Below are 27,768 nucleotides of genomic sequence, written 5' to 3'. Positions count from 1 at the left end.
AATAAAAAATTTAAATCTATTGGTAGGATTGTGTTGGGGCAATCGATGACTCACACCTCCCTGTGAAAATCCCTTCTACTGATGTTGCTTGGTTTCGAGGTCGTAAATCTTATCCCACACAAAACATCCTTGCTGCATGCACTTTCAATTTGTGGTTCACATATGTATTACCTGATTGGGAGGGTGCCGCATCGGATTCTCACATGCTTAACAATACTCTGAGGAGAGAGCATAAATTAGGGGTCCCTCAAGGTAGTAATAAACTCTTAGAAGAGACATTTTTATTTAATAGGTAAGTATGTACGTGTTTTCTAACTTTTTATATTTTCAATAGGTAAATATTTTCTTGTAGATGCAGGATTTTCATTAAAGACGGGGTTCATTACACCATATCAAAACACACGATACCATCTAAAGGAATGGGGTGCATATCAACCTGAGAACCCAAAAAAATTGTTCAGCCTTCGACATTCATCACTTAGAAATGCCATTGAACGGATCTTTGGGGTATTGAAGAAACGCTTTCCAATCTTGGTATTTCAGCAACATTACCCTTTTAAGTCACAGGTGAAGATTGTATCTACATGCTGCATCTTACACAACCATGTCATGGGTGTGGATCCGTATGATTTCATCATGCATTAGTATGATCGAGAAGCAGTTGATACTGAAGATGATGTAGGAATTGGTGATTTAAATGATGATAGAGCAGACAATACACAAATCTCCCAACTATCTCAACGAGCTAGTAGAAATGAATAATCAAGGGAAGGATTTCGTCTCAGAGAACAAATAGCTACCCAAATATGAGATGATTATGTCTTGTATCGATTTAAGGCTCGACATTAATTTCTTCCTGTTGTTTAACTCTTTTTTTCTAATATAACTTTTGTTGTAACTTTTTTTCTGTGTGCACTCACTTCTTTAACTGATTATGATGTTTGGTTTTATTAATTGTCTATTGCTATTTATACAAAAATACCTTGTATTAATTGGTGATATGGATATATATTGTTGATTTGCATTGTTCATTTGATTGGCATGAAACAGAAATGGACTCTTCTAGCTCAGCCTGAAAACAAGACTGGAAACAAGGTTGTTGAGTAGGTCAACCTTGGAAACAAGGTTGACAAAAGTTTCAAATCACCGGCTTACATTGCAACGACACATGCTATTAACACTAAGATTTCAGTTGAATGTATTCAAGGACAAGTATGAAATATGATGAAAACAATCAAGCGGAATTTTGCAATATTAAAAAACATTTTGAATCAAAGTGGCTTTGCATGGAATGATTCAACCAAGGCAATAGATGCAACACCTGATGTTTGGGATACATATATTGAGGTAAAATAGATTAACAACACTTATACTTTAAACACTTGGTTTATAAATTATATGAAATATGACTTATTAGTATGGAAGGTGACTTATTATTGAACTCCCATGGTAAATGAACAGGTACATCCAGAGGCAAAGCAGTTTAGACGAAAAAGCATTCCAAACTATAACCTATTGGCATTGGTATGTGGAAATGATCAAGTGACTATAAATAGTGCATTTACAGCCAATGAGCTAAATAAGCAAGATGCAATTTCTGCAACTGCCACTAGTGCAACACTGAATGTTGAACATGTGTTTGATGACACTGATGAGGCTGAGAATTCTAGAGATCCTAACCTTCAAGCAAAGCCGGTGGAGGGAAGTAGTTTTGCAGAAGGAAGAGTTTTAGGAAAACGGAAGTCATATGCTTCAATTGTTGCTGAACAAGTGCAAGACATTGCTACACATCTCATGAAATTTGCATTTGTAGTCGAGAGATGGTTTGATTTATTTAGCAAGGAAAAGGTGCATGCCGATGTTATGAGCTTAGAAGGATGTTCAGTGGCATTTTTTATGAAAGCATATGACTTCTTAGCTGAGTCTGAAAGTCGAGTTATGACATTTTACGGAGTTGAGCCAAATTTGAGGAAGACATGGCTTCAAATGAAGTTAGGGCATCCATATTGAAGGGATAGATAAAAGACTTAACCTATTATAACTCATATTTATGAAGCGCTATCGAATGGGCAAACCCTTAGCTACATTTTCGAGTTCTTAATTTTTCACCCTTACATCTTGATTAGTTTGAGTGTTAGAGACTCCACCCTTAGAAAGAACTTTAGGGCATCTAACATGTTTCTATGACCGTAAGTGACTTATTTGTCATGATCTATAGGTAAACTTCTAATTTTCTCTTTATTGAATTAATTAACATCAACCCATAATTTGCATAAAAATTAAAATATAAAATTAAAAGATGTTAAAAGCTCATAAAAACTCAAAATGACAAAAAATATAGTTGAAACTTCATATCCTTTTGTGTCCAAAATCTTTCATTTAATAGCTTGGTAGACTAGGGTTGGTTAAGATATATATCAAATAATATAAATCTTTAAAGATAAGACCCCAAAATCTCATTGTCTTTTGACCATTTGAATTGTTGAAAAGAATTCAAATATGAAAATCGGATAGAACTTTATTAACATGAAATGATTTACAATATGAGGCAACAAAATCAGAGACTCACTTACCCAAAGAAAAAAGAACTTATATACCAAGAGAGAATTCTCTTAACTTAAAAAAGAAAAAAAAAATATAAGCTTCTTAAAAACAAAAAGAAATAACTTGATGCCTTTATATTGAGATTACAAGGCTTTATATATAGAACAAAAACTACTTATTGGAGCATTAAATGAAAAACTAACTGTTAGAGTACTAAATGAAAATTAACAATTGAAGTTTTTAATAAAAAACTAGTTGTTAGAAATCCACTAATAACTAGCCATAAGATTTTATATTCCTTTAACTATGATTATAGACTACATAATTATCTCCCACTTGAAAAGATTTCGTCCTTAATTTAATGTAGAAATATTGTGTATAAGTACCTTCTAATGAATGTTTATTCTTAACAAACAAAATATTGTGTATAAGTAATTTATTGTATACTTATTTAACTCATATTAAGGAAAGATGAAATTTCTAAATCGTGAATAATACTTGGAGACTAATATTAATCATAATGAAAAGAGTATAAATCGATAATATTGAAAATTGGACTATTACTGCACGTGGTAACTCAAATTGATTTTAGTGTAGGTTATAAAAGTTGATTTTAATTATAAAATGCTAATTTATATTTTTACCATATATTATGTATATGTGCATATCACATTCTCTTGTATTAGTTTGATTATATTGATCATTTATGAATTATTTCAAGTTTTTTTTCAAAACTTGTATGCTCCAAAATTAGTAACAATTGTAGGATATTTTTAACAAGTATTAAAATATCAATATGATACGCCCAATGTATATTATATTGGTATGATTATAAACAACATGAGATATAGTATGATGTGTATTATGCCTGTTTATTTGGCCGATATAGGTGTATCTATCTTTATCGGTGTTAATCTGTATTATATGATACACACTGATAATTATCAATATTTAATGATACGTCATATGAATCAATTTAGATTTCTATTAAAAATAGAAATAATGAAATTTAAACGAAGATCAATTAATATATTTAACGGTTTAACACTTAAACTCTTAAACTACTTAGCCACTTAGTTTCTTATGATAAAAAATGAAATAAAATGACTTTTATTAATTTTATTCTCTAAATGTAATCCTAATAAATAATATATATTATGTTTAATAACTTTAAATAAAAATTAAAAAGAACAATATTCAAAATTATTATTTATAAAATAATAGAATAAATGGTTTATTAAATCTACATTTATATCAAAAGATTATTTGAATCTCAAGAAGTTTATATAAATAAAATATTAATAATCAAATACTTATTAGTACTTAAAATTTACAAGTTTTTAATTTACATTAAATAACAACATATTTACTATTTGCAAAAATGAAAAAATATTTACAAAATATTCAAGAATGTAATATTAAATTAAATATACCAAGCCTACTAATCTACATTTATATCAAAAAATGAGTTTTAATTTAAAAAATTGTAGAAATAAAATAAATAATGGAATGATCATTTTAGTAATTAAAAAATTGTGAATTTGCATATGATATGCATTTTAAAAACTTTGATAGATTTGATTTATTTTAAATTGAGATTATATATTTTTATAAATTATTAATTACTATTTTAATTACATTTGATAATTTAATATTGGTTGACCTTTTTGTTAATGTAAAAAAATAAAAAAAAAATAAAATAGAAAATAATTGATATAATTATTAAAATATAATAGGTGCATATGTTTTGTGTTTTGGATTCTTCATCGATACATTATCAATAAAATTGTATGATATCTATGCATCCCATTATAGTAATTTTAACATATTTTTCATATACACCACTAAAATATACATTTTTCTAGGTATTATTTGTGAATATTTAACTTTAAAGTTAGTATTATTAATGTATTTATTGAACTTATTTGTTTTCTTTGCATATCTAAATGTTTTCATATATTCATCCATATCCATGTGTTTATAAAGTATATCCGTATATATATCCAAGTTATTTGATATGATACCTGAAATTTTAATCATCAGTTGTAAAGCCATGTTAGACTATGTATATTGATTTTTTAGGAAATTTAGATTGAAACATTGAGCTTCAAAACTAGCTATTTACTTATCATTATATGGCAGTGTTATTAGATAAATGATAAGGAAAAAATAGAAAAAATAGTTGAGACCTCATTTAACACTAAAATGAATTTAAGAAGATGGAACTGCTGATGATAACTTAAGAAAGTGGATCAATGGATGTTTGTACAAAAATAAGAACATCCAAAAATCTCACATTGAGAAAGTAAATAATAAGTTTAAAAAAGAAATATAGCACTCAGAAAAAATACAAAGTTAATATGTGAAAATATTTTAAATAATGCAATAGAAAAGGTAACGACCACTAGTTTTCTTTACACATCTACTCTTCAAAAAGTAAAATAATAATAATAATAACATTGTCTCTACACTCCATTTTCCAAAATTTCGAGAAAAGGTAAAATATAAAAACCTCCCCTGAGGTTTCTGAAAATAAAAAAATCCTCCCCCTAAGGTTTCACTTTAACAAAAACCTTCCATGTAGTTTTTGCTTTCTTTTTGTCATTGTCCTATATAGTAGGCCTAATGCATTGATTTTTTTAAATACCCATTTTACCCTTATGTTTACCAATTTAGATGGAGATTCACTAAAATGCCTTTAAAAGAACTTTTGACTTTTAACTAAAGAAATTCCCCATGTCAAATTGAAAAGAGTAATAACAACTTTATTATGTAAATTCATTAGGTTGATTGAAGTCTAGAAGGGAAAATTTGATATTTTTAAGTATGTTAAAAGATGCCCTAACAAGTAGTAAGGGAAATTTTGTAACTTCCAAATTTTATAATTGTAGGTTTTCTAAAACTATAGGGGAGGTTTTTATGTTTTACCCAAAAAAAGGCTCCACATAACAATGTTTTAAAAACCAATTTGGAACTAGAGCCACTTTGATAACTGATTACTAGGTTAATGGTTCAACTATTTGATTCAAATGGATGATCCATTGCAATTAAAATAAAAACGATCAGAAATCTTTGTTTGAGTCGAATGTGTTGATTGTTCGACCGAAGTCAATAGTTTTTAGCAAAAGCACGGTTCAAGGGTGAAATGGAACTAGTTGCATGATTGGTTTATGGGCTGAATGGTCTAACCATCTAGATTAACATCAATTGTAAGGATTTTTTTTTTTTTTTAATTTTAAGTCTCTATTGGAAGACTTGGACTTGATCTAGGCTGAAAAAGAAATACTATAAGGCAGGAAAAGGATATGCATTAGAGGTTTTTTTTTTTAATTTTTTTTTCAAGATTTAAAGATGGTTTGGTTGGAGCTAGTCCTACAAATAAATATAATAGAGATCATAAGAAAAGAGGAACAAGATCTAAAGGCTCCAAAAAAAAGTTTCTGTGGGGAGGAGACCTGAGCCTTAAGATCCAATTGGGGAGGAGATGCAGCAGTCGACTTCTACAGAGGATAGTATGAAGATGAGGTATGGGCCAGAGAAAAAAGAAGAAGGTGGTCAAGAGTTGGAAAAAAGTTATGAAGAATCTCAGTCAATTAGTAAGGAAAAGTGGGGTGGGGGAGTGAGGATCGAGAGTTTGAAGGATAGGAATGTTTGGGTTAGAGTTTAGGTTTTTTTTTTTTTTTAGGGGGGTGGATGGGTGGGTGGGGGGAGAAGTTTATTGGAAGGGCCTTATGAAGTATTAGAAAGAGGTACAAGGGAAGAAGTATGAAGAAGCCTGTAATAGGGGAAGGAGGATAAGCATGGAATGAGGAAGGCACTGGACAAGAAGAAACGCTTGAAGGAGATGATTGAGGTGTTCCTGATCTGGGAGTGTTGCATTTGTTTTTATTCATTCTTTTGTTGTGTTTGTTGTTTTTTACCCTATTGTTGTCAGGTTGGATGTTATCTTAACACCTTTTTTTTGTCTGTAATTTTTCTTTTTTTTAATAAATTTTCTTTATTCTTTACTTATAAAAAAATTAAGAGAGAATGATCGATCAGCCCAAGGTCAGAATTTGTAGGCCCAAAGAACAATTGAAGTGGATTCCAACTCATAATTGATGCCAATTCACGGGTTTGTAGAATGGGGGGGGGGGTTGACCTTTTGAATGTTTATAGCTTTACAGTGTAAATCAGAAAGAGGAGAGGGCTATGCCATTGGAAGAATGGCTGAATATGAAAAGTAGCTCTAGCAGTCTACGAGATGTCAGTTTAGTCCAGAATAATAAGTTACCGAAGAAGCTGAAAAAGAGGAGGCCAATTGTATTTGAGGATGGTCCTTCTGGATATGTCCATCAATCTTCCGTTATCTATTCTTTGGTAGGGTGGTCTTGCTCTTTAGCTTGCATAATGTGGTGGAATTTTTTTAAGTTTAGTTTGTGGATATAAAAACTTTGGGCCAAGTTCCTGCTAGCGGATTTTTCTCCCTCAATTCTTTTTCTTTCTGAATTCAATGGTACTAGTGTTAGAACTCATTGAACAAGTTCATAGTAGCTTGAGATAAATCAGGAACTGGGACCCAATAGTGTCTGGATCTAACTGCTGAAATGGCAAGCTGTTCTAGAAGCCCACCTAAGGCTCCCATTTAGAGAGGGAGTGCATGGTTTCAGATTTGATGGTTTGTAAAATAGAGGCTGATGGAGTCTCTGATTTTACAGTTCCTTAACCATGAAGGAAGGCCCCCCTCTAGGCGGTTTAGGCTCTATAAATAGAACCCCATACATGCACACTAGCAATCCATCGGTTGAGAGCAACTGTGACTAGAGAAAAGTGTTCTCTGGTTTGGTTTCTTGCAGAGAAGAGTAAAAGAGAAAGTAACAAAACTAGAAGAGGCGTTTCTGAAGGTCTCTAACACTGGAATAGAGCCATGGACGCCAACTTTACATCAATAGCTCAAGGTCGGTGTATACTTATTTCAGTCAATTTCTAAAACATAGAATGCTTCTTTCATGTTCAGAAGTCATCTCTATATCTAACAACTAGTGCTTATTCTAAATGAACCTTTACAGGAATGAGGAGTGATATGATTGTCTTTTCACAGAAACTCAAACTAGGAATCTCAAAATCTTGGAAGCAGCATACAAGTGGAAGCGGCAAAAGCTTGATTCTGTTGAGGATTGATGACGAGTTCCTATTGTTGTCATCTACAAGTCACAAGTCATTCTAGATTCCTGAATGCATTTGGGGGCACTGGTACAACATTTTTTGCAAGTTAGTTTGTTTGCTATGCAATTTTATTTGCACTGGTGCAAAATATGGAAGTGCAAACGAGTTGAATGCAAGTCTGATTTATTTTTGTTTTTTTATACAGTGTATGAAGTAAAATGAAACATTAAAGATAAAGTAAAATTCCATGTAAAAGTGAATCAGGGTTTACAGTTTTCTGATTTGTGTTTTCTTCCAATGTACCAGTTGAAAAGAAATTGCATTACAGACTGACGGAGTAATGAAATTGTTTTCTTTTCCTATCTCAATTCTCAAGTGAAAGCTAGGCCAAAAAAACTTTGCTGATTTCTTTTATTGAAAGATTGATCATCTGCCTTTTCGTTGATTTAACAGGATACCTCATTTGTATTCAAGATCTAAAGGTCACGATTGGAATTGCCTACGAATTGTGGGTTAAGCGTTGATTAGCATGTGGCCCAAACCCTGGCAAATTTTTGCCCATGTACTGTCCATAGGTAGGGTGCAACTTGGGCGGTTTGTGTCGGGTATAAGCTCAACCTAGGCCAGTCCAACCTAAAAACTGGGCTTAAGTCCAGTCCGAGGTTAAGCCTGATTTGTTCAACTTAGTCTATGCAGTCAGATTAGGCCCAAACCTAGAGGTTCAGGATGGTCAATGTGCTATGTGCATATATGTATCTAACTGTCTATATAGTCGAGCAGGGCAGATAAATGCTATTAATAGTTTAAGGCTTAAGCATATATAGTCTCATTACCTTGCAACTCGGGTGGGCCCAACCTGAGCCCATGAAGCCAAAAGAGAAAAGTATGTACGTGCATGGATATATGTCTTTCATCTTATCCATCTCATGACCATTATTGCAAGCTTCCCCGTAAAGTTGTTTTAACTGGAAGTGCTTCCCATTTTCATCTATGTTTTGAATGATGTTTATTGTACTCCAAAGATTTAGTCGATACACTAATCATAACAATCCATTGAAATAGCGGAAAAGGGATTGGGGCCTTAGGGGGGTGTATGATAGAGTTTGGACCTGCTCCTCACAGTGCGTCTCACCAATCTCATGGCATGTCTTGACAGCATATTGTAAATATCTTTTGTATTTGTATTCATTTTTCATAAGGAGATGTTTCAATACATGATAGAAAGTGACTATGAAATTCATATTCCCAATTTCTGTGGGCAGATGGGCAATTCCACTGAAACGCCAAACCATCTTTACTTAGTTTTTTTTTTTTTTTTTTTTCCATTTGTTTCGTCTGAGGTAAATGGCCAGATGGCATCGAATTCTTATTCGAGCTTGCAACCGCGCTCTTGCAAATGGAGCTTTGAGTGATTGCGAGACATACATGATTTATCGCTGGCGTAGGGGGTACGGCATTATTATTGATTCCACCATCCACAGCCCGTAATACAACCATTAAATTCAGCCCATTTGTAACGTTGTGCAAATTGTGCAGAGGCTAGGCATGTGAGAATGCGAATTTGACGTTGCTCCAAGCAGGGAACTAAAGCAACAAACAAGCTGATGTGACTGCTTACATGTCATCTGACCCGGTAGAGACAGAATTGATCTTAGTACATTATACATACAAGGGAACGGGATCTGCTTCTTATAGAGCGCTCCTCACACCGATCTTACAGGCACATCTTATCATACATCGAGAATATCTCTCATATTTATTATTATTCATCTAAGATCGAAGATGTTCCAAGTGAAATGTACCTGTGAGGTGGTCGGTGTGAGGTGAACAGATCATAATTCCGTACATGCAGCCCCACTCCACTCCAGTAGTTAAGGTATACATCTAACGCAACGGCGATGCCGATGCCCTACCATTTTTAGTTTTTTGACTTTGTAGTTGAGCCACACTCCACCCCTACTGGGGTTGCTGTCTTTCCTCGCGATGGTCGCGGTCGGATTCTACAGCTACAGCTCATCGATCGTCTACCACTTGTCGTCGGAGGTGGGAAGTCGCCAGCTGATCAATTTACTCTACAATCTTAGAGTGATTTGGTTTTAGTACGGCTGGATCGAATTGGATTCGATTAAGGGTATATTCGATCTGATTCGATAAAAAATCCAATCAATCTAAATATGTTGGATTTCCAAGATTTGATTTGAATTTCAAAATCATATTAAATACCAAATTCAATTTGGATTGTGTCATGTTGGATCAAATCAGGATATATTTGAATTCGATCTATTAACTAATTGGATCAACTTTTTTGATTAAGATGGAATTGGATTGAATGTGATCCGATTTATTTGTAACCTAGATTTTAGATTATTGTGTTTTTAAAAACAACTCTTACCAAGCGCTTAAAACACTATTACAACTGATAGCTCAAAGACAAATAAATGTCTGTCCAAATGGATTATTAACTAAATTTAAACAAGACCACAGGGGAATAGATCTACACCCAAACCTTTTAATTAATTTTTTTTTGGTAAATTAGGCTATGTTTGATTTGAAGGAAAAGGTAGGGGAAGACAGAAAAACCTATATAATGTTTGTAAAGGTTTCCCTACCTTTTCATTCCTTTCCCTACATTTTCCTTCAAACCAAACATAACTTAAAGTTTTGTAGAAAAATATGTTTTTAAATCAATTTTAGGGAATAAAAGGTATAAAATTATCAAGATTAGTCATTTGATTCGATATTTAAAAGTGGTTTTAACTTTAAACTGATTGCTTTCGAGTACAAGTTTATGGCTCACATGCTTAGGCTCCGTTTGGGAAGGCATATGCGTTTCGGAGGAACTGCTAGTCTGCTACAAAGAAGTCGCTTAGGTTGAGCTGGCATACTTCAAGGCCCCATTCATTTACCAGTATTTAGTGGGGACAAGTTGGTCAACTAGTAAATTGATCATGGCCCAGCCCAGGCTGCAAATGTGGCCCAGATTTTTGTGTACAGCCATGCCCGGGCCTGCATCAAGTCCAGAAAATATAGGGTTGGGCTTAGGCCTAATACTTTAAGGCCGGCATAAGCCTAACCTGGCCTGCAATTCTGTTTAGCTAATTGACTAACTTTCAATCATCGATTTTAATAAAAATTAAAAGAATAAATTTCTTAAATTACCCTTATGATATAGTTAATTGACTAACTCTACCGCTATGTGCTCCACAAAAATCCGACTGGGAACGTTTGCCACTAAAACATGTCATTAAAATCATGCTCCTTCTGTCATTGTGTATGCAAGGCACATATGAAATTCCAGAAAACCAGATTTCAGTTTCAAGAGTTAACTACGTTGTTTCATTTCACAATAATCTATTTTTGGGACTTCAAGATGGGTTACTGCATCCTATGTTGGCAGTGCACTTCCAAAAAAAATCCTATTTTGGCAGTGGAATTTGCCAAAAACAAGATTTTTTACAACACTACTCCCAAAAATCAGATTTTTCAATGAATTAGCAATATGGTATATTTTGATAACTTAATAAACAGTTAATGATATTTTTGCCTTTAACATTTTATCTATTACACTAATAACCTTGGACAGCTCAATATGGTACATACAACTATATAAGTTGTTTTAAAAAATTCAGGATATATAAATAGTTTTTCAAATGTACAGTGTATATATAACCCTTAACAATAAATGGGGCCAAAATAGCTTTGTAAACGATGGCATTCCTAAAGTTTATTTTGGCTTTCCCAATTTTTATCCGAACATTTTTTATTGGCCTCTTGTATGGGGTCCACCATGGAATACGAGAAGCCACTGCCCCAAAACCCTCCCAAACGGGCACTTGGAAGTTAAAAACCTATGCCTAAGGAAAAACCATTCTTTATTATCTTACAACAAGTCTACATTAATTAATTAATGGAATAAGGTTTAAATTCGACCTTAATATAACATTATTTAATTAATGGGGATCCGTTTACGCTTTACATCGGGTCTTAATCTAATGTGTACGAAGGCGTGCGTCATGTGCCTTGTAACCAACTAACAATATACTATTTTCTAATCCCATGTGCGGTGTCGTATTCATAATTTCCTTTAAGGCTCTGGATGATGAATGAATGATGATCATGATGATGATACGCGATATCATATTATCATGAAGTGGACTAACTACAGACTACCCCCATCACCCAAACGATATTCAAAGATGTATAATACATAAGTAATCCCAGGTCTACACACGATCAATCTCCGATAGAATTGGAAGATTCCAATCCAGTGCTCTTGGATTATCTTTGAAAGTGCAAATGAATCGACAAATCAGTTGAAATATGACCGTCGGATCCTACTTCGTCTACAATGGCCCACCTCTCTGTACGTGAGGAGATTCTGATTCAGAAAACATGTGCTTCCCAGGAAGCATGAGCTGTAACCAGCTTGAATTATAGTTTGGCACGAATCCGCCGGGATTCCAATCTGACGGTTAAGGTCCTTGTTCATTTTCATGACAGAGCGCGCGAAACAACCGGCCGTCACCTTCTTAAAAATTAAAATCATCGAGTATTATTACGTGGCAAACCACGGAGCGGACTCCAATTACTTGTTAATTATGGTTTTTGATAAAACTGAAAAAGTACGATGTGACGTGAAGATTTCTCAATTCTCATACATTTGTCGAACTCGAAGTCTCGAACCACGTTAATAACTAGGGCTCGCTCAAGAGAAAGCCGGTGGCATTTGCGTAATAAATGTAAAATTGTAGGGCAAGAGTAGGTTGAACAAGACTCCAAAGATTCCATCTCAAGAAAATTGACGCTATAAATGCACTACCAGTACCTTTCAATCTTTCATCCTCTAATCCAGACAAAAACATATCTGCATTCCTTTTCCGTTTTTTCTAATTCTGATTCTTATTTTTCGGTTCAAACTTCAAAGAACGCGCACACACTCACATTCCAATTGGCATTCCTTTTTTTCTTTTACTGTTCTTCAGCGGTGAAATCTCAAATCTCTTCATTCTAAAAGTTCGGGTCTAGTTTTCTTTTTGGCAGAACTCGAGAGTGGAGACTCTGCTCGAATTCATAGCTAGTCTTCGATTATGGACTGAAATCGCCATCGGTTGGACGAAGTTCTTGTACGGAAAAAGCTAGATTTCTGTTGCTTCTAAGTTTTCTTGTACTTTTAATCTCGTTGTTTTTTTTCCTTTCTTCGTGTTCCTTGCGATCTGAATTTGATTTGAAGCTCTATTGTGAGTATTTGTTTTTGAAAACTCGAGTTGGTAGGTTTTGTTGGATTCTTGAGGCAGTGTCTCTTTTGTCTTTTCGACCACCGCACGCAAGTCTGGATTTGAAGCTTGAGATTTTTCGATCGCTTAGGTTGATGAATATATAATCGTAGAACTTAGATTTCGAAGCTTGAATTGGGATGTTCTATTTATTTCTTCTCTATGTTACTCTTCTTCCTCGCCCTTCTGTATTTCGGATCAGCTAGATGAACTTCTCAATCCAAAAAATAAAAAAATAAGGAATTACAGTATGAAGTTCATAGTTCTCTGCTTTTTTATTTTCTAAATAAATATTTTTTTTCTCTTCTCCTGTCTAAATCCACTGCATGAAATTCCTATAAATAAATTGTAAGTCTAAATTTATTTTTCACAGGTTCTATTCCACTGGACGGCTATTTTTCTGAAGTTCAGGATCATTGATGAAACTTCTTATAAGAAACAGGATTTTGGGAGTTCCAAGTTCATTCCCGATCTTGTTGACTTCCCTACCAGCAACAAAGAGAGGAGGAAAAAGTCTCAGGTGAATCTTCTTTCTATCTTCAGGAGGGTTTAAACCGCAAAATTTGTGCTTTATTCATTTTCTTCTTCGCTTTTCCTCTAAATGACAAAAAGCCACGTCTTCTTCTTTAGACTTTGATTTTATTCTCTTCTCTCGTCTTTAAGTTTTAAAATAAATAAATACTAAGTTTCTCGTTTTTTTTAATGAAAAAACATAAACTTAAAACAAGAACAGCTTACTTCTATAACGTTTGAGCTGTCGTTCTGGAATTCCATTGAGGTCCCAGAGTTTTCAATGACTAATCACTAGGTTGGTGGCGCCAAATAAGAAGGTTGGTGGCGCCAAATAAGAACCGGCACCTACTTTGCATGTCTTTGATAAAACAAAACGTTGTTAACTTTTGAATATGTATGATGTATGATAAACCAGGCTTCATCATCCTCTGTGAAACCTGAGCGTTTCAGACTTGAAATGTGACCCACCAGTGAACTGGCATTGGCTATCATCAGCTACTTTTTTTCTGGGCTATCTCTTTGAATCATTTTGATGGAGGGATGTTAATCTGTCTCCATTATTTTTGAATCATAATGTCACATGATTTTTAGGAACTCCGCCTAGTGTGGATATGGAGGATTTACTTTTTTGATTCCCGGGATGTCTGGTGTGGCCAAGGATAGCGGGAACTCAGCTCCATGGAATGGTCTCTCAAGATTTGCAGATTCCAAAGTAAATGAGCATATTTCTTACCTATGCCCTTGTCTTAATGAACTTAACTTTCAGTCATGCTAGTCTCCTATATCCTAATCAATTGTTTCCCTGCATAAATAAGCTTATGCCTCCATCTATAGATTTACAAAAGTATGTATGAACCCTTAACTTCTGATCCTTTTCCTCCATTTCAGATACACCATGAGAATATTACAACTCTCCAATTCAATATTTAAAAGTTGAGAAGACTTCTTTTTCATTACTTTGCCTTCTTCCAGTTTGGTGTTAATAGACAATTTTCTTTTACCCCTTTAAAGGTTGGTATCTTCTCTCATCTTCTTTCTTTCTTTCTTTCGTATACCTTTTAACTTGATGTACATGTCATATATCAATTTCAGCTTCCATTCTGCAAAAGTCAAATCTTTATTATTGAATCTCCTGGTTCAACAAAAATTTATGGCCTACTCCTTGGAAAAGAGTAATTAGTTTAATGCATCACTATTGCCAGTTTGCCACTTTGATTCTAGTTCTATATTTTCTACTATGTGGATGATAGAAATTTTATTTGTAAACCACAGAAGGATCTGATTTGTTTCAGAAAAAAAAAATATCCTGCATTTCAAAGCTTAATTCCTGATTCTATAGATAGTCCCTTGTCTTGGACTTACAAGTTGACAGAAAACATGTCACTTGATAGAGCACAAAGACAATAGATGATTTGAACAGCCAACCCCAAATAGTTGGGAATAGGGCTGAGTTGATCTTGAGTTGTAAACAGTATCTTACCTTGCTCCAATGAATGTAGAGTTCTGTATTTTACTTACATGTATACCAGTGAATTAAGTTGGTTTGCAAAGAAAGCTGACCTGATTGTACTTCAATTGTTTATTGCCCTGACTGCACCCCCTTTCTCTTCTCTGTTACTCCTTTTTCTTTTCTTCTCTTTAAGGGGGGTGGGGGGAGGTAGAGTGGTGCTGCTGGTTGGAAAAATTCCTCTATTTACTTCCTGAAATTTGATAAATATTGTGCAGGCATGCAATAATAATGCACGTTAATCTTATTATCATGTAGTTCACTGGTTACCATATTTGAGATTTTAAAGGAGTTTCTTTCTCTCTGTTCCTCAGATATTCATCCATTTGATCTTGAGATGGAAATTGCCTTGTCCCTGAGAAGTGGTTATTGAAGAAAGTTTGTAGGAAAAGCCAAATCAGTGGGGATGAGGAATCATCAGTTCAGGAAGTCAATAAAATCCTTGTTTGGGACTCATATTGCTCCTGAAAAAAATGAGCAGCTGAAAGAGACTAAAGAAGGTAATTTTCTTCAATTTCTTAGCCAGATTTTTTAGTTTTAGGGAGTAGTTGAATCTATCATTTAAATTAGAGATTATGTGAAATTCACCAAAGGGGAAATGCGAAAGATGCAAGACAATTCAATGAATAGTTAACAGTGTATTTTTTTTATCAGTAACTGAAACTTTTTAATAATTGTTGGAAAAGAATGCTATCTACAAGAAGTAATCCAGGTATCCCAAATTTAGGCTAGCCCTTCTATCTAACCCATTATCTTTCTTTTTCAGTTTAAGTTATCATTTAAATCCCTTGGGACAACTCCCCAGAACATCTGTGCTCTATTTACCCCTTGTTTAGAGCCAAACTATTTATTACAAGTTTGCTGAACCCATGTGAAGGTGGCTTCCACTTCTCATGATATCTGCCTGGTTTCTCTCATAATATGTCTATACTGCCATGGTACCATGTTGTTTCCACAAAGCTATCCCACTATGACCTGATGATAGTTTAGCTCCCTCCCTATTCTTAGACCTTGCTGGATAGCCAGGAATTTTGTTCTTATCAGTTCCTTTGTCCTATAAGGCCTGATAAAATAGCTGCAAGTGTGTCATCATGGTACTGGGAAGCCCCTCCTATGTAAGAAGGCCCATCAAAATTCAATTTTATGTGATCTGCTGGTGGAGAGGACTAAACAAGAGGTCCCAAAGTGTGGGCATCAAGAGAGGAAGAACAATTCATGATGTTCTGCCATCCTTTAAAGATATCACCCACTGAAAAGTGCCTAAAGAGGGGCAAGGTTTACCCCAATAAACAGCCTTTATGCAGTGCTTTTAGTTCTTCATTTCTTTTCCATTTATATGTGTGCCCAAATGTTCAATAATTGAGGGCCTTGTTGCAAGTCAATATTTCCTGTTTTCTTTTCAAATCAAGCTGTAGTTCTTTCATATTCTGGAATATCTTCTAAACTGGTTTTTTTATTGGTAATAGTTAGCTTTGTTGATTTTCATAGAAAAAGTTATGTACAAGATATAAGTATTTCTGTTAGGTTAGTCCACAGTACTTAACACCCTTACATATCAATCTTCTTACAAACTTCCCCGATGTTACACTCCAAAACATCTGTTCCCTACTAACTCCATGCCTTGCAAGTGAGTCAGCAAATATTTGTACCCTAGTTTTCTTTAAATTCCTTGATTTTGAATATGGTGGGTAAAACTGTTAATAACAGCATTAGGTCAATGGTGGTAGACTGTTATTGCATTTGTAAAAAGCACATGTAAAATGAATAACAACATTAATCTTCTTATTGTTATAGAAACCATAATATCCCATTTCTTTGTCTTTCTGTATATGATTTTAAATTAATTTGGTGATAAAATTATGAGGAAAAATATGCCAAGTCCTACAGAATTAAACATCCGATACTCAACTTTTATTGGATAGATACATGAAGTTTGTGTATGTATGTAGCTATAATGGCTGGTTATTTTCTGATGCATTATTTTTGTACAACCTCACTTAACCCCCTTCTAAACTCAATAAAGATTTAGTTTACCAAAAAATAGAAGTACATGCCATGTAGTTGAAGCACCTGATCTATCAATGCTTTACTAATACAAAATCTGCTTTGCACCCTATATAAGACATAGGAGATGTATAGGAACAAGTGTCTCAATCAGACCCAGAGAAAAATGTATCTCCTAATCTATGATACCCAGATACCTGTACAGCCTATACAGGTGATGGAGACAATACTTGCTGGATATGACATAGGTATTGCATGGACACTTCTAGATGAATCTTATGGCACTAACACTTTTGACATATGCAAAATGGTGTGACTTAACAAATTATATTATAAATTAAATTTGGAAAAAAAAAACTAAAGGTTAGGTCCATATCCAGTCCACCCCTCTGAAGACCCTAGATGGCTAGGATTAAATTGGGTAACAGTCTTTTTTGGCAAGAAATAAGTCTTGAGCATATTACATGGATATGCATGTATCCATGTTTTGGTTTTAGGAAATGGGGAGTCATATCCCTGTTTCCTGTATTCATGCCCATGTTTGTATTCATATCTATATACAGGCATTATAGATCCTAAGTATTTTTTGTCAAACCAACTTTATGGCATTGTTTACTAGTAGAAAAGAATTAGAAATGCTGCTAAACAAAGAACCAAAGTGCTTTCAGCTGTTAATCTGTTATAACCATTATAACAGTCAAAACAGTCAAAGGTCCTTCACCAATGCCTGTATTACATCTATTATTTTAAACCTCTGCATTATTTGTTTTGTACTGAAGGCTGATAAATGTATTCACCTGGATGGAGCAAAAGTGTAGTTGGTTCCCTTCATTGTATTTAATTTTTTTCTTTTATTCCTCAACGAGTGTTTTAAAAGCGTAAGGTGCAAAAAAAGTGCGAGGGGCAATTTGTGCCTTTTTGAAGCAAGGTGCAAAAATGAAAAAAATGCCAAAAAGAAATAAAATACTAAAGTATTAAATATAATATTAATTAAAAATATAAACTTAAATTTTAAAATAAATATTTAAAACCTGTTATCTAAAATTAAAACACATAAACATAACATGTAAAACATATTCAAATGAAAATTTAAAAATAAAACCAAACATATAAAACATATTCAAGTATATAAAATCCCCAATCTCTTTTTTTCCAATTGCATTACTTCAAATAGCTGTAAAACATTTTACGTTCCTGAATCTACGTCCCACCTTTGTACCAAGCCCCTTGAGGCATGCCCTTTTGTATCAGGTGCACACCTTTTGAAAGTGCTGCACCTGGGGCCTTGGCGAGGCACATACCTTAAAATGCCCCTCGTCTGTGCACCTAGATGCGCCTTTTAAATCACTGTTCAAAACCTTATATTCCTGACTAAAGGATGGAGAAGGTATATTTTTATTGATAAATGTAACAAACAGCGCACTCATGGTTACTTAGGGATAATCCGAATATATAAAAGAAGTCAGGGAAGTAGAGGAAGATGGTTAGGTCATGCACATATTCATACAAAACAGCCCTTGGTTACTCAGGTTCTAAAAGTAGAGTAAGCCAAAATGGTCATTGGTTACTCAGTATTGTGAAAAGGCGTAAGGAATCAATACAAAACAACCCTTGGCGTTCTAAGGGCTCTCAATCAATGACCTTAACAGAAATATTCATACTATCCTGGTTCTTCCACACTCTACTCAGAAAATCTTAAGACAACCAATTTTATTCAGTGAAGAAGGGATGATTTTACACTTCGATGGGAGTGCTATAGGCAATCCAGGTTCAGCAGGAATTGGGAGCCATCTTGAGGGATGAAAGAGGTAAAATTTGCTGGGTTTTCAGTGGTCCCATCGGATTCACTGGCTCAACTAAGGCTCAAGTGTTGGCGGCTCTCACTGAAATCAGAATAGTAAAAAGCTTGGGAATTCAGAACCTCTCTATTGTAGGAGATTCAGAAAATACCATTAAATGGCTAAGGGATAAGGAAGGGGGCCCTTGTAGGTTGAGCCACTATTTGGAAGAGGCAAGGGATTACTTGGAATGCTTAAATGCAAAACTGTTTTAGATACCAAGGGAGCTAAATCCTATTGCAGATGGCTTAGCAAAACTGGTTTCTTGCTTAGAAAATCTGTACAATGATAGGCTTCCTCCTTTGTAATCTCTTAGGGGTTTTACCCTGTTTTTTACATCTTCTCATGTAGTCCTTCTTTTAATGGAATTTGGTTAAACGTCCCTCAAACAAAAAAAAAAAAAAACTACCTTTGGCAGAGTGGCATGACAAACAAGAATTGCCCAACCAAACCTAAGTTGTTGGGTTAATTTCTGTTGAGTTGTATAACTCATAGGTGGAATGGAATGTGGAGGGTGCAGCTTGGGCCATGCTGGCTTGGGTTGAGGTCAACCATAGCCTAACCCAATCTTCAACCTGAGGTTCCCAACCCTAACCTAACCCAATCATGAGATTAGGTTGGGTTTGGGTTGGATTCTTAACTACAAAATTTACAAAGACATGAATAAATAATACTAACTTATGCAATTATGCATATTGTATATGAAAATGATACATAGACATCATATTATGGCAATATTTTATCTTTTTTTTATCAATTTATGGTAATATTTTATCATAAACTACCTTCATCATCACCCCTCTCCTCTCCCTCTTACATAAGCATATTTGTATGCATAAACCATTATGCGTATCATATAGTAATGCACAATATAATTTCAAGTGTAATACATTGGGTTGCCCAGGGAATCAACCATAATTCAATCTGACTTTATATTGAGTTGGCATTTTCCAATCCTAACTCTAACTTTATATTAGGTTGGCCCAACCCAAATTGCACCCAATTGATCTATGCCATTAACTTGAGGGTGCTAGCTGGCTTAGTTTTCTGGGGAAGCTGAACCCCAGAATTGGAATTAAATAACTGATAACCAACAAACTGCAAAAATTCCCGTAAAGATTTCATTTTGTAGACATATTTCTAAGCTCTAGTACACTTGTAGGATTTCTTAACTTGTTGGGCCTCTGGCTGTTTCCGGTGACAACTATTTTCCACTAGTTCCAGAATCCAAGTTATGCATCTTCTGTTGCCAGTTCTTTATTTTCTTCTTTTTCAAATTTGTGACAGAGGCCATTGGTAGATCTTTTGAGGTTGTATGTTGTATGTTCAAGAATTGAATATCTAAGCACATAAAATGTTGCCTGATTGCATCTTAATTTACAGTTCTTATATTTGTCAGCTTGTTTTGAAGAAACTAATTAAAAACCTTCTTAAATATTGCAGAAATGGAGAATAAAGTGAAAATGATCTTGAAGCTTATCCGAGAAGAAGGGGACAAATTAGAGAATTCCAACAAAGGGTCTGAACTTGTTGACCTCATTGAGGATTTCCATAACCAATACCAATCCCTCTATTCACTCTATGATCATCTCACAGGGGAATTAAGGAAGAAAGCTCATTACAAAGAAGAAAACAATGGCCACTCTTCATCTAGTTCCAGCTCAGATTCAGAATCCGATCTTTCTTCCAAGGAGAAAGTCAAGGACTCAATACAAGATGGGCTTCAAAATCTGCCAGAGAGCAGTACACAAGAACTTGAATCTCTGAATAACGAAATAGCTGTCCTGAAGCATAGATTAACAGATACACTTGAAGAGAAGGAAGATTTAAACTTTAAATATCAGATTGCTTTGAGAAAAGTTCAAGAAGGAGAGAAAGTCATAGAAGATCTTAGAATTGAAGTTGAACACTCAAATGATGAGAGGTTAACATTACAGACTGAGAATGGAGGCCTGAAGCTAAAGTTGGAGTCTGCCAGTAAGTTAGAATCTGATCTGAAGCAAAGGTTGGAAGATTTGAACAGAGAGAATGAAGCCTTGAACAGGGAAAATTTGACAGCTTTCAAAAGGGTTGATGAGGGGGAGAAAATTATAGAAGGCCTAAGGGCTGAAGCTGATCAATTGAAAGAAGAGAAATCAAAACTTTGGGTTGACAATGGAGCTCTAAAACTTGAACTGGAATCTGAGAAATGGGAGGTTTCTAACATTAAGCAACAACTGGAATTTGCAAATCAGAAAGTAATTGAATTAGACCAGGAAATGGACATTATACATAAAGAGAATAAACAACTGGCTTCAGAGAACACAGAACTTTCAACTGAGTTTGAGAAAGCACAGAAAAGAATACAGGAGCTTGAAGAAGAAGCTAACAGGTTAAAGGAGATTTCTGAAGCAAGCAAAGTTGAGCTTTCAAATCTTGTGATGGCACGTGAAAATTTTGAGAATGAAGCTTCAGCTCAAGCAAAGAGCTTTGAGACTCAGTTGGCCAACTTACAATTGGAGCTGGATTCTTTACGTATCCAGAAAAGAGAACTACAAGAGCAATTTGAACACAAAGTGAATGAAGCTAAACAGTTGGAGAAGGGAAAAAGAGAATTGCTGCAGGTTCAAACTGACCTGCAAGAACAAATACTAGAATTGGATAGAATATCCAGAGAAAGAGGAGATGAAATTTCTTCTCTCCTGAAGAAACTTCAGGATGTCAATAATGATGCATCAACTCAAGTAGAGGAGTTAAAAGCAAAGATCAATGATCTACAACTGGAGGTGGACTCTTTAAGTGCACAGACGAGTGAACTGCAAAAAGAAAATAAACAGTTGACAGAGGAACTTCTGGAAGGAAATGATAAAGCATCTACAGAGATAAAGTGCTTGATGGATCAGGTCAATGATCTGAAACTGGAACTGGACTCTTTACAAGCCCAGAAAAAAGAGTTAGATTCACAGTTGGACAGACAAAAGCAAGATGCTTTGAAGTTCCGTACAGAAATAGAAAATCTGAACATTGAATTAGAAAACAAGTCCAGGGATCAAGTGGGATTGTTCAAAGAGAAGGAAAAATTGACAGTTCAGGTACATGAAATGCAACTAGAGATTCATTCTCTGTTGGCACAGAAATCTAAACTGGAAGAACAGATCAGAAATAAAAGCCATGAAGTTGAGAAGGTTGGAGAGGAAAACCAGGCATTGCTTCTGATTCAGTCTAACTTGCAAAATCAGGCACAAGATCTGCAAAGAATATTAAAAGAGAAGGAACTTGAACTCTCCATACTCCTGAAAAAACTGGAGGATGTAAAGAATGAAACATCGGCTCAGATAGGGGAGTTAACAGCCAAGGTTAACAGTCTGCAACTGGAGGCGAATTCTTTAAGCGATCACAAAAGCGAACTGAATGAGGAAAATAAACAGCTGAAAGACAGAAATGATGAAGCCTCTATTCAGATCAAGAGCTTAATGGATCAGGTTAATGATTTGCAACTGGAAGTGAACTCCTTGAAGACCCAGAAAAACCAGTTTGAATTGCAAATAGAGAGGCAAAATCAGGAAGCATTACAATTTCAGAATCAAATAGAAAATCTGAACCTTGATTTAGAGAACAAGATTCGGTACCAACAGACATTGTTGAAAGAGAAGGAGGAATTGACAGCCCAGATACATGACATGCAACTGGAATTTCATTCTTTGTTTGAACAGAAAAATGAACTGGAAGAGAAGGTCAAAAGTATTAATCTTGAAGCTGAGCAGGTCAGAGAGGAAAACCAGGGGTTGCAGCTATCTCAAACAGACATGCAGAATGAAGTATCGGATCTAAAGAGAATATTTAAAGAAAGAGGAGATGAACTCTCCACTCTTTCGGAGAAACTGAAAGAAGGTGAAGATAAATTCATCAAGTTAAATGAAGAATATAAACAGCTAGAAGATCTGTTTGAGAAGTCCAAGGAGAATCTCCATGTTGCAGAAAAGAAGATCGAAGAAATGACAGAGTTGCTTCAGGGTAACGTTGAATCTAAAAATGAGATGGCTTCTACCATGCAAAGGGCTTCTGATGAGTTGAAAAATGAAATAGAAATTGGAAGGAAAGAGATTGAGAAGATGAGAATGGAGTTAGAAGAGAAAAGTCGCCTTCTGTCATGGAAGGATGAAACAATTGCAACATTGCAGAAAATACAAGAGGAACAGCATGGGGAGATCACAAAATTACAGACAGAGGTTGAAACCATTGAAGTTAAGCACCGCTTGTCCAACCAGAAGCTCCGTGTCACAGAACAATTACTCACAGAAAAAGAAGAGAGCTACAGGAAGGCAGAAGAGAAGTTTAGGGAGGAACATAAAGTACTTGAAGAACAGATTGCAAAGTTCTCCAAGAAGATCCTATCCTATGAAAATGAGATGATGGGTATCAAGAATTCATTGCAAAAAGCAAGCAGTACATTCTCCGGATTGGAGTTGGTGGTGCAGAAATTTCAAGAGAATCACTTGTCCTTCCAAAACCGCATCCTGGGTTTTTCAAATGAACTTCAGATAGCAAAGAACTGGGTCTTTGAGACAAACATCAAGAGCGGAAAATTGGAAGAGACAACGAGCAATTTAATTGAGCAGCTAGAAAGTAAGAAAGAACAAGAGTTGCTATTACAAGAGAGGGTTGGAACCTTAGAACTGAAAGTGAGCAAGGACGAAGAAGAGAAGGAGAGACTGACAAAAATCGTTGACCACCTTGAGGAGAGGGTTGGGGAGTTGGACAAGATGGTGAAAGACAAGGAGTATGACATGTTGAGTATGCAGGAAGAGAAGAAAGAGGCCATAAGACAGTTGTGTTTGTGTGTGGATTATCAGCACGAGCGTTGCAATCAACTTAGGGAATTGCTCTCCAAGATGATGGTGAGAAACCAGAGGAGAGCTTGAAACTTTGTTTCTTTTACTAGCATTTGATTTGATATAGATTGCCATAAGGTTATTCACAATTGGTTCATTTTTTTTCCCACGAGGATGGTGGTTTCTCTGATTGAACTTTTTATAAGCACATTATTCAATCGAACATTATTGGCGGGCGGAGTGGTAATCCAGTGAGCGCGCTCTCATTGGTACGTATTTATTGGAACTTTTTTTTTCCGGAAAATTACGAACAGTTCAAATGCAAATTTCTGAATTTAACTGCACACTTATAAACATTTAAAATATCAAATACCCCCACTCTATACACTAATGTCCGTCTTCGCATCAATTCCGAGCTGACACCGATCCAACCTACTGTCTAAAAATTCTGACCCTCGGCTAAACTGTCATTTTTCCTTTTTATTTCTGACCCTGGACTGTCATTTTTCTTTTTTTTTTTTTCTCTTTTGGTGGAAAGTTCATAAGCGCATTTTGTTATCTGAATTTTTTATGAACACGGTACTGATGGTAGGTATCCATGACTATCAACACGAGTGCCGATTTACAAACGGATCTCTCAGCGGAATTTACCCCCTCAAGACCACTTTTCGGGTTTTCTCCTACTTCTGTTATATCCTCTCAAATTCACAATTCCACTTGCCAATTCAGATATACCTAGTAACAGTTCATAAACCGTGGTTTTGAAAACTGGACAGGATTGACTTTTAAAATGACGCATACATGAATTGGGTCACATCAAACCACGGGTAGCATAACACACGTTAACTAGGCCTCCGATTCAATTACCTTACCCTAAAAGTCCTTGAGGACTGCCACAGCGACTGCGAGTGCTTGGGTGTGGCACATTAACCTTGGGGCCCACCATCACGAAAATTATCTGGCGGCAATTAGATGGGTTACAATTTACATTACCTTGGATGTGGATGGAGTCCAATCCCCTCTTAAAAAATAAACCGTGTAAAATCAGATAAACCAATTTGAAGACTTCACATTGAATCAGGCATAGGCCTTTTAAATAGTATTAGCAATTAACTACATGCATTGTACATGATAAATTTTTCTTTATATTAATTATTTGAATTTTAGATATATTATAGTTAAGAAAATTTGAAAATTAACAAAAATAATAATATGATTAAAAATAAACTTAAACATTTATTATTCAATTTGACATCATTGGTTTCTTTGAAAAGTTGGATCATTAACACACCATCTAGATAAAAAAATAGCTTTGCTCTTGGATTAGTTTTAAATTAGGAAAAATTATAGTTAGAGCCGGTTGTATATTTAAAATTAGGCTACAAGTTGGTTCATAAACCAACAAAACTCTAACAATTGGTTCTACATTTTAAATTATAAAAACCCTCGCCATGTCATCACAGGCTTATGTAGTTGTTGCCAATATGAGATTCTTAATCCATGTTAAACACAACAAAAAGCTTATACTAAAAATGCCATTTAATGTTGGGTGATTGGAAAATAAAAAAATTGGGTTTTTAGTCTCTCCCTCTTCTCTCTCTCTCTCTCTCTCTCTCTCTCTCTCTCACTCACTCACACACAATCATCTTTATCTGCTCAACGACTATGTGATTTGAAAATAAATAAAAATGATTTTTGGTTTATGAATTTACATTCTCTATATCGATTTCTCTCACTCTCTCTACCTATCATTTTCCCTCAATCTCTCACATTCTCTTTCTCAATCGATCTCTCATTCTCCCTTAATTTCTATCGTTCTCCCTCAGTTTCTCTCCCGCTCTCTCTCTCATTTTTTTTCTTACACTTATATGGTATTAATTAGATCATATAAAAGAAATGAGACAAACTTTGTATGGTTCAAAAATTATTACACCAATTTGATAAAAATTCACAAGAAGCTCATGGTTATGAAATTTACACCAATTGAAAAATGATAGAGATTGAGGGAGAATAAGATATTGACCAAGGGGGAGAGTGAGGGAGAAAAATGATAAAGATTGAGGGAGAACAATAGGGAGGGAGGGAGAGAAAGAGACAAAGGTTTTGATTTGGCTACATATCGAAGTTAAGAGAGTGGGAGAGACAAAGGGAGTGGGAGATCAGAGATGACTGTGAGAATGAGAGAGAAGGGAGGGAGATCAAGAGACAAAGGGAGTGGGAGAGAAACTAAAAACCTATTTTTGCTATGGATTTTTTGCTATGTCCAACATGTACTAAGAGTTTCATGTTGGAAATATCCACATAAGCCTCTGATGACATGGCGGGGGTTTTATAATTTGAAATGTAAAGCCAGTTGTCAAAGTTTTGTTGGTTTCTAGACCAACCTGTAACCTAATTTTAAATGTATAACCAACTTTGACTATAATTTTCTCTTTAAATTATATATTTCATTTACATTATATGAAATATGTTTTACTTATCACACTTAATTTTTGTTTGTCTATAGTATCATTTGACTCAAATAAATTGTAATTTTTTCTTAATTTTTTTATTTCTAGGTTGACATTAAATTTTGTATTACATTTCCATCATTGATAAAATAATTTCTTATGTATAAAACTTTTTATTGTTCAATATAATAAATGCACAATATTAGAGATATACCCAATATTTTATTTTTTATAAATATATAACATTAGATATGTGCACAAAAATTTCTCTATCTTTTTTTTGTGATTCTTTGTATTTTCTATTAATAAAAATTTTATTATTTGAGTATGACATCATTTCATTTCTAGGTAGATTTTGAATTTGACATTCCAATTTCACTATTAATAAAAATACTTCTTGCATTTCATAGTTATTTATTTTAATTTTTTATTATTTAGTTATGACAATATTTATTAATCCATTTGACTCCAAATGGTCGAATTTCTTACCAACCACTAGGAGTGAAGAAAATGGTTTTATTTTCAAATTATTTTTCAAAATATTTATTTTTATACTATTAATATCAATATTGTAGATTTAATTATAAGAATTTAATGATGAGAAAAATATATCTTAAATATAGGATTTAATGAGATAGAATAGAAAAATATTTTTATTTCCAGTTAGTTTTAAATTTTACATTCCATTTCCATCATTAATAAATACAATTCTTATTTATCATACTTATTATTGTTTAAAATACATGTTAAAAATGTTCCCAATTTTTTTTTAATTTCTATTTTTGTTATTTTACTTAGTTTTAAATTTTATTATTTAATTATGGCAACATGGATTAACCCATTTGACTCAAAAAAATGATTTAATTTCTTACCACCACCTAGATGAAAAGCATTATTTTTTCTAGGTAAATTTTAAAAGTATAAGTTTTTATATTATTGGAATTATTAATTTATTAAGTATGAATTTAATTAATAGAACTTAATGATGAGAAGAAACAAAAATGACTTAAATATATGATTCGATGAACATGAATGCAAGTTAATAACTTAAATGTTGGATTTAATGAGAGAATTGAATGCATTAAATATATTTAAATTACCTCTATTCAACTCATTTAATATCAAAAACCGATTAACTTATTTGTCCTCATTGTTTATCAATAAATTTAAATATGAAAAGATAAATTTTATCCTTAAAAAAATCCAAAAATATTCTTACAGCCATTAGTGCTTTTTAACTTAATATAGATTTAACAAATGCTCGACTCAAGCCCGACTAAGTTGGATATTACATGAAAAGGTATAGATACAATTGTTCTCGATCCACATTGAATTTATTAAAATACCCCTAATGCTTATAAATTATCAATATACCAGATTATATTCAAGATCGACCCAGGCCCAACCCACCCTCAAATGTGAGGATGAGAATCGAGAGGGTTTTGCATATACGCACGAGAAAAGGATTTGACTTTGAAATATAAAGATCCAACCCGCTGCATGTTATGAAAAGGTACAGTTTAAAAGGTTCGTAGGAAGACACCAATAATATAAAACTTATAGAACCCTTCCCAAGCCCACCTGCTAGCAACCCCCACTAATGCATAATCCAGTGGTCCTCGTCAGAATACGTCAGGTCTCTCCCACGTTTACATAGGATTCTTGAACGGACACAAAGTGTCT

The 27,768-nt window shown here is 34.3% G+C and overlaps 2 protein-coding genes across 4 annotated transcripts; both read left to right on the top strand.

Annotated features, from left to right (window-relative positions):
* Window positions 1-1,221: 1,221 nt before the first annotated feature.
* Window positions 1,222-2,010, top strand: LOC148864523 (uncharacterized). Its single transcript, XM_088976320.1, has 2 exons — window positions 1,222-1,347; window positions 1,462-2,010. The coding sequence occupies exons 1-2, from the start codon at window positions 1,222-1,224 to the stop codon at window positions 2,008-2,010; spliced, it is 675 nt and encodes a 224-aa protein (XP_088832446.1).
* A 10,516-nt stretch (window positions 2,011-12,526) lies between these two features.
* LOC148864522 (uncharacterized) lies at window positions 12,527-23,858 on the top strand. Of its 3 annotated transcripts, XM_088981399.1 has the most exons (6): window positions 12,527-12,812; window positions 13,336-13,482; window positions 14,067-14,187; window positions 14,364-14,486; window positions 15,297-15,482; window positions 20,268-23,858. In XM_088981399.1, the coding sequence occupies exons 5-6, from the start codon at window positions 15,389-15,391 to the stop codon at window positions 23,723-23,725; spliced, it is 3,552 nt and encodes a 1,183-aa protein (XP_088837525.1). In that variant the 5' UTR covers window positions 12,527-12,812; window positions 13,336-13,482; window positions 14,067-14,187; window positions 14,364-14,486; window positions 15,297-15,388; the 3' UTR covers window positions 23,726-23,858. The 3 variants fall into 3 exon arrangements, with proteins under 3 accessions (XP_088837525.1, XP_088837527.1, XP_088837526.1); XM_088981400.1 differs by lacking the exon at window positions 14,364-14,486 and having other exon boundaries at window positions 12,584-12,812; XM_088981401.1 differs by lacking the exons at window positions 14,067-14,187; window positions 14,364-14,486 and having other exon boundaries at window positions 12,528-12,812.
* Window positions 23,859-27,768: the final 3,910 nt, after the last annotated feature.

This window comes from Nelumbo lutea, chromosome 3, assembly GCF_056320005.1.
Source record: "Nelumbo lutea isolate HS-2025 chromosome 3, American lotus-T2T, whole genome shotgun sequence".
Lineage (NCBI taxonomy): Eukaryota > Viridiplantae > Streptophyta > Magnoliopsida > Proteales > Nelumbonaceae > Nelumbo > Nelumbo lutea.
The sequence above is the reverse complement of the archived record's forward strand: the minus strand, read 5'-3'. Positions and strand labels throughout refer to the sequence as shown.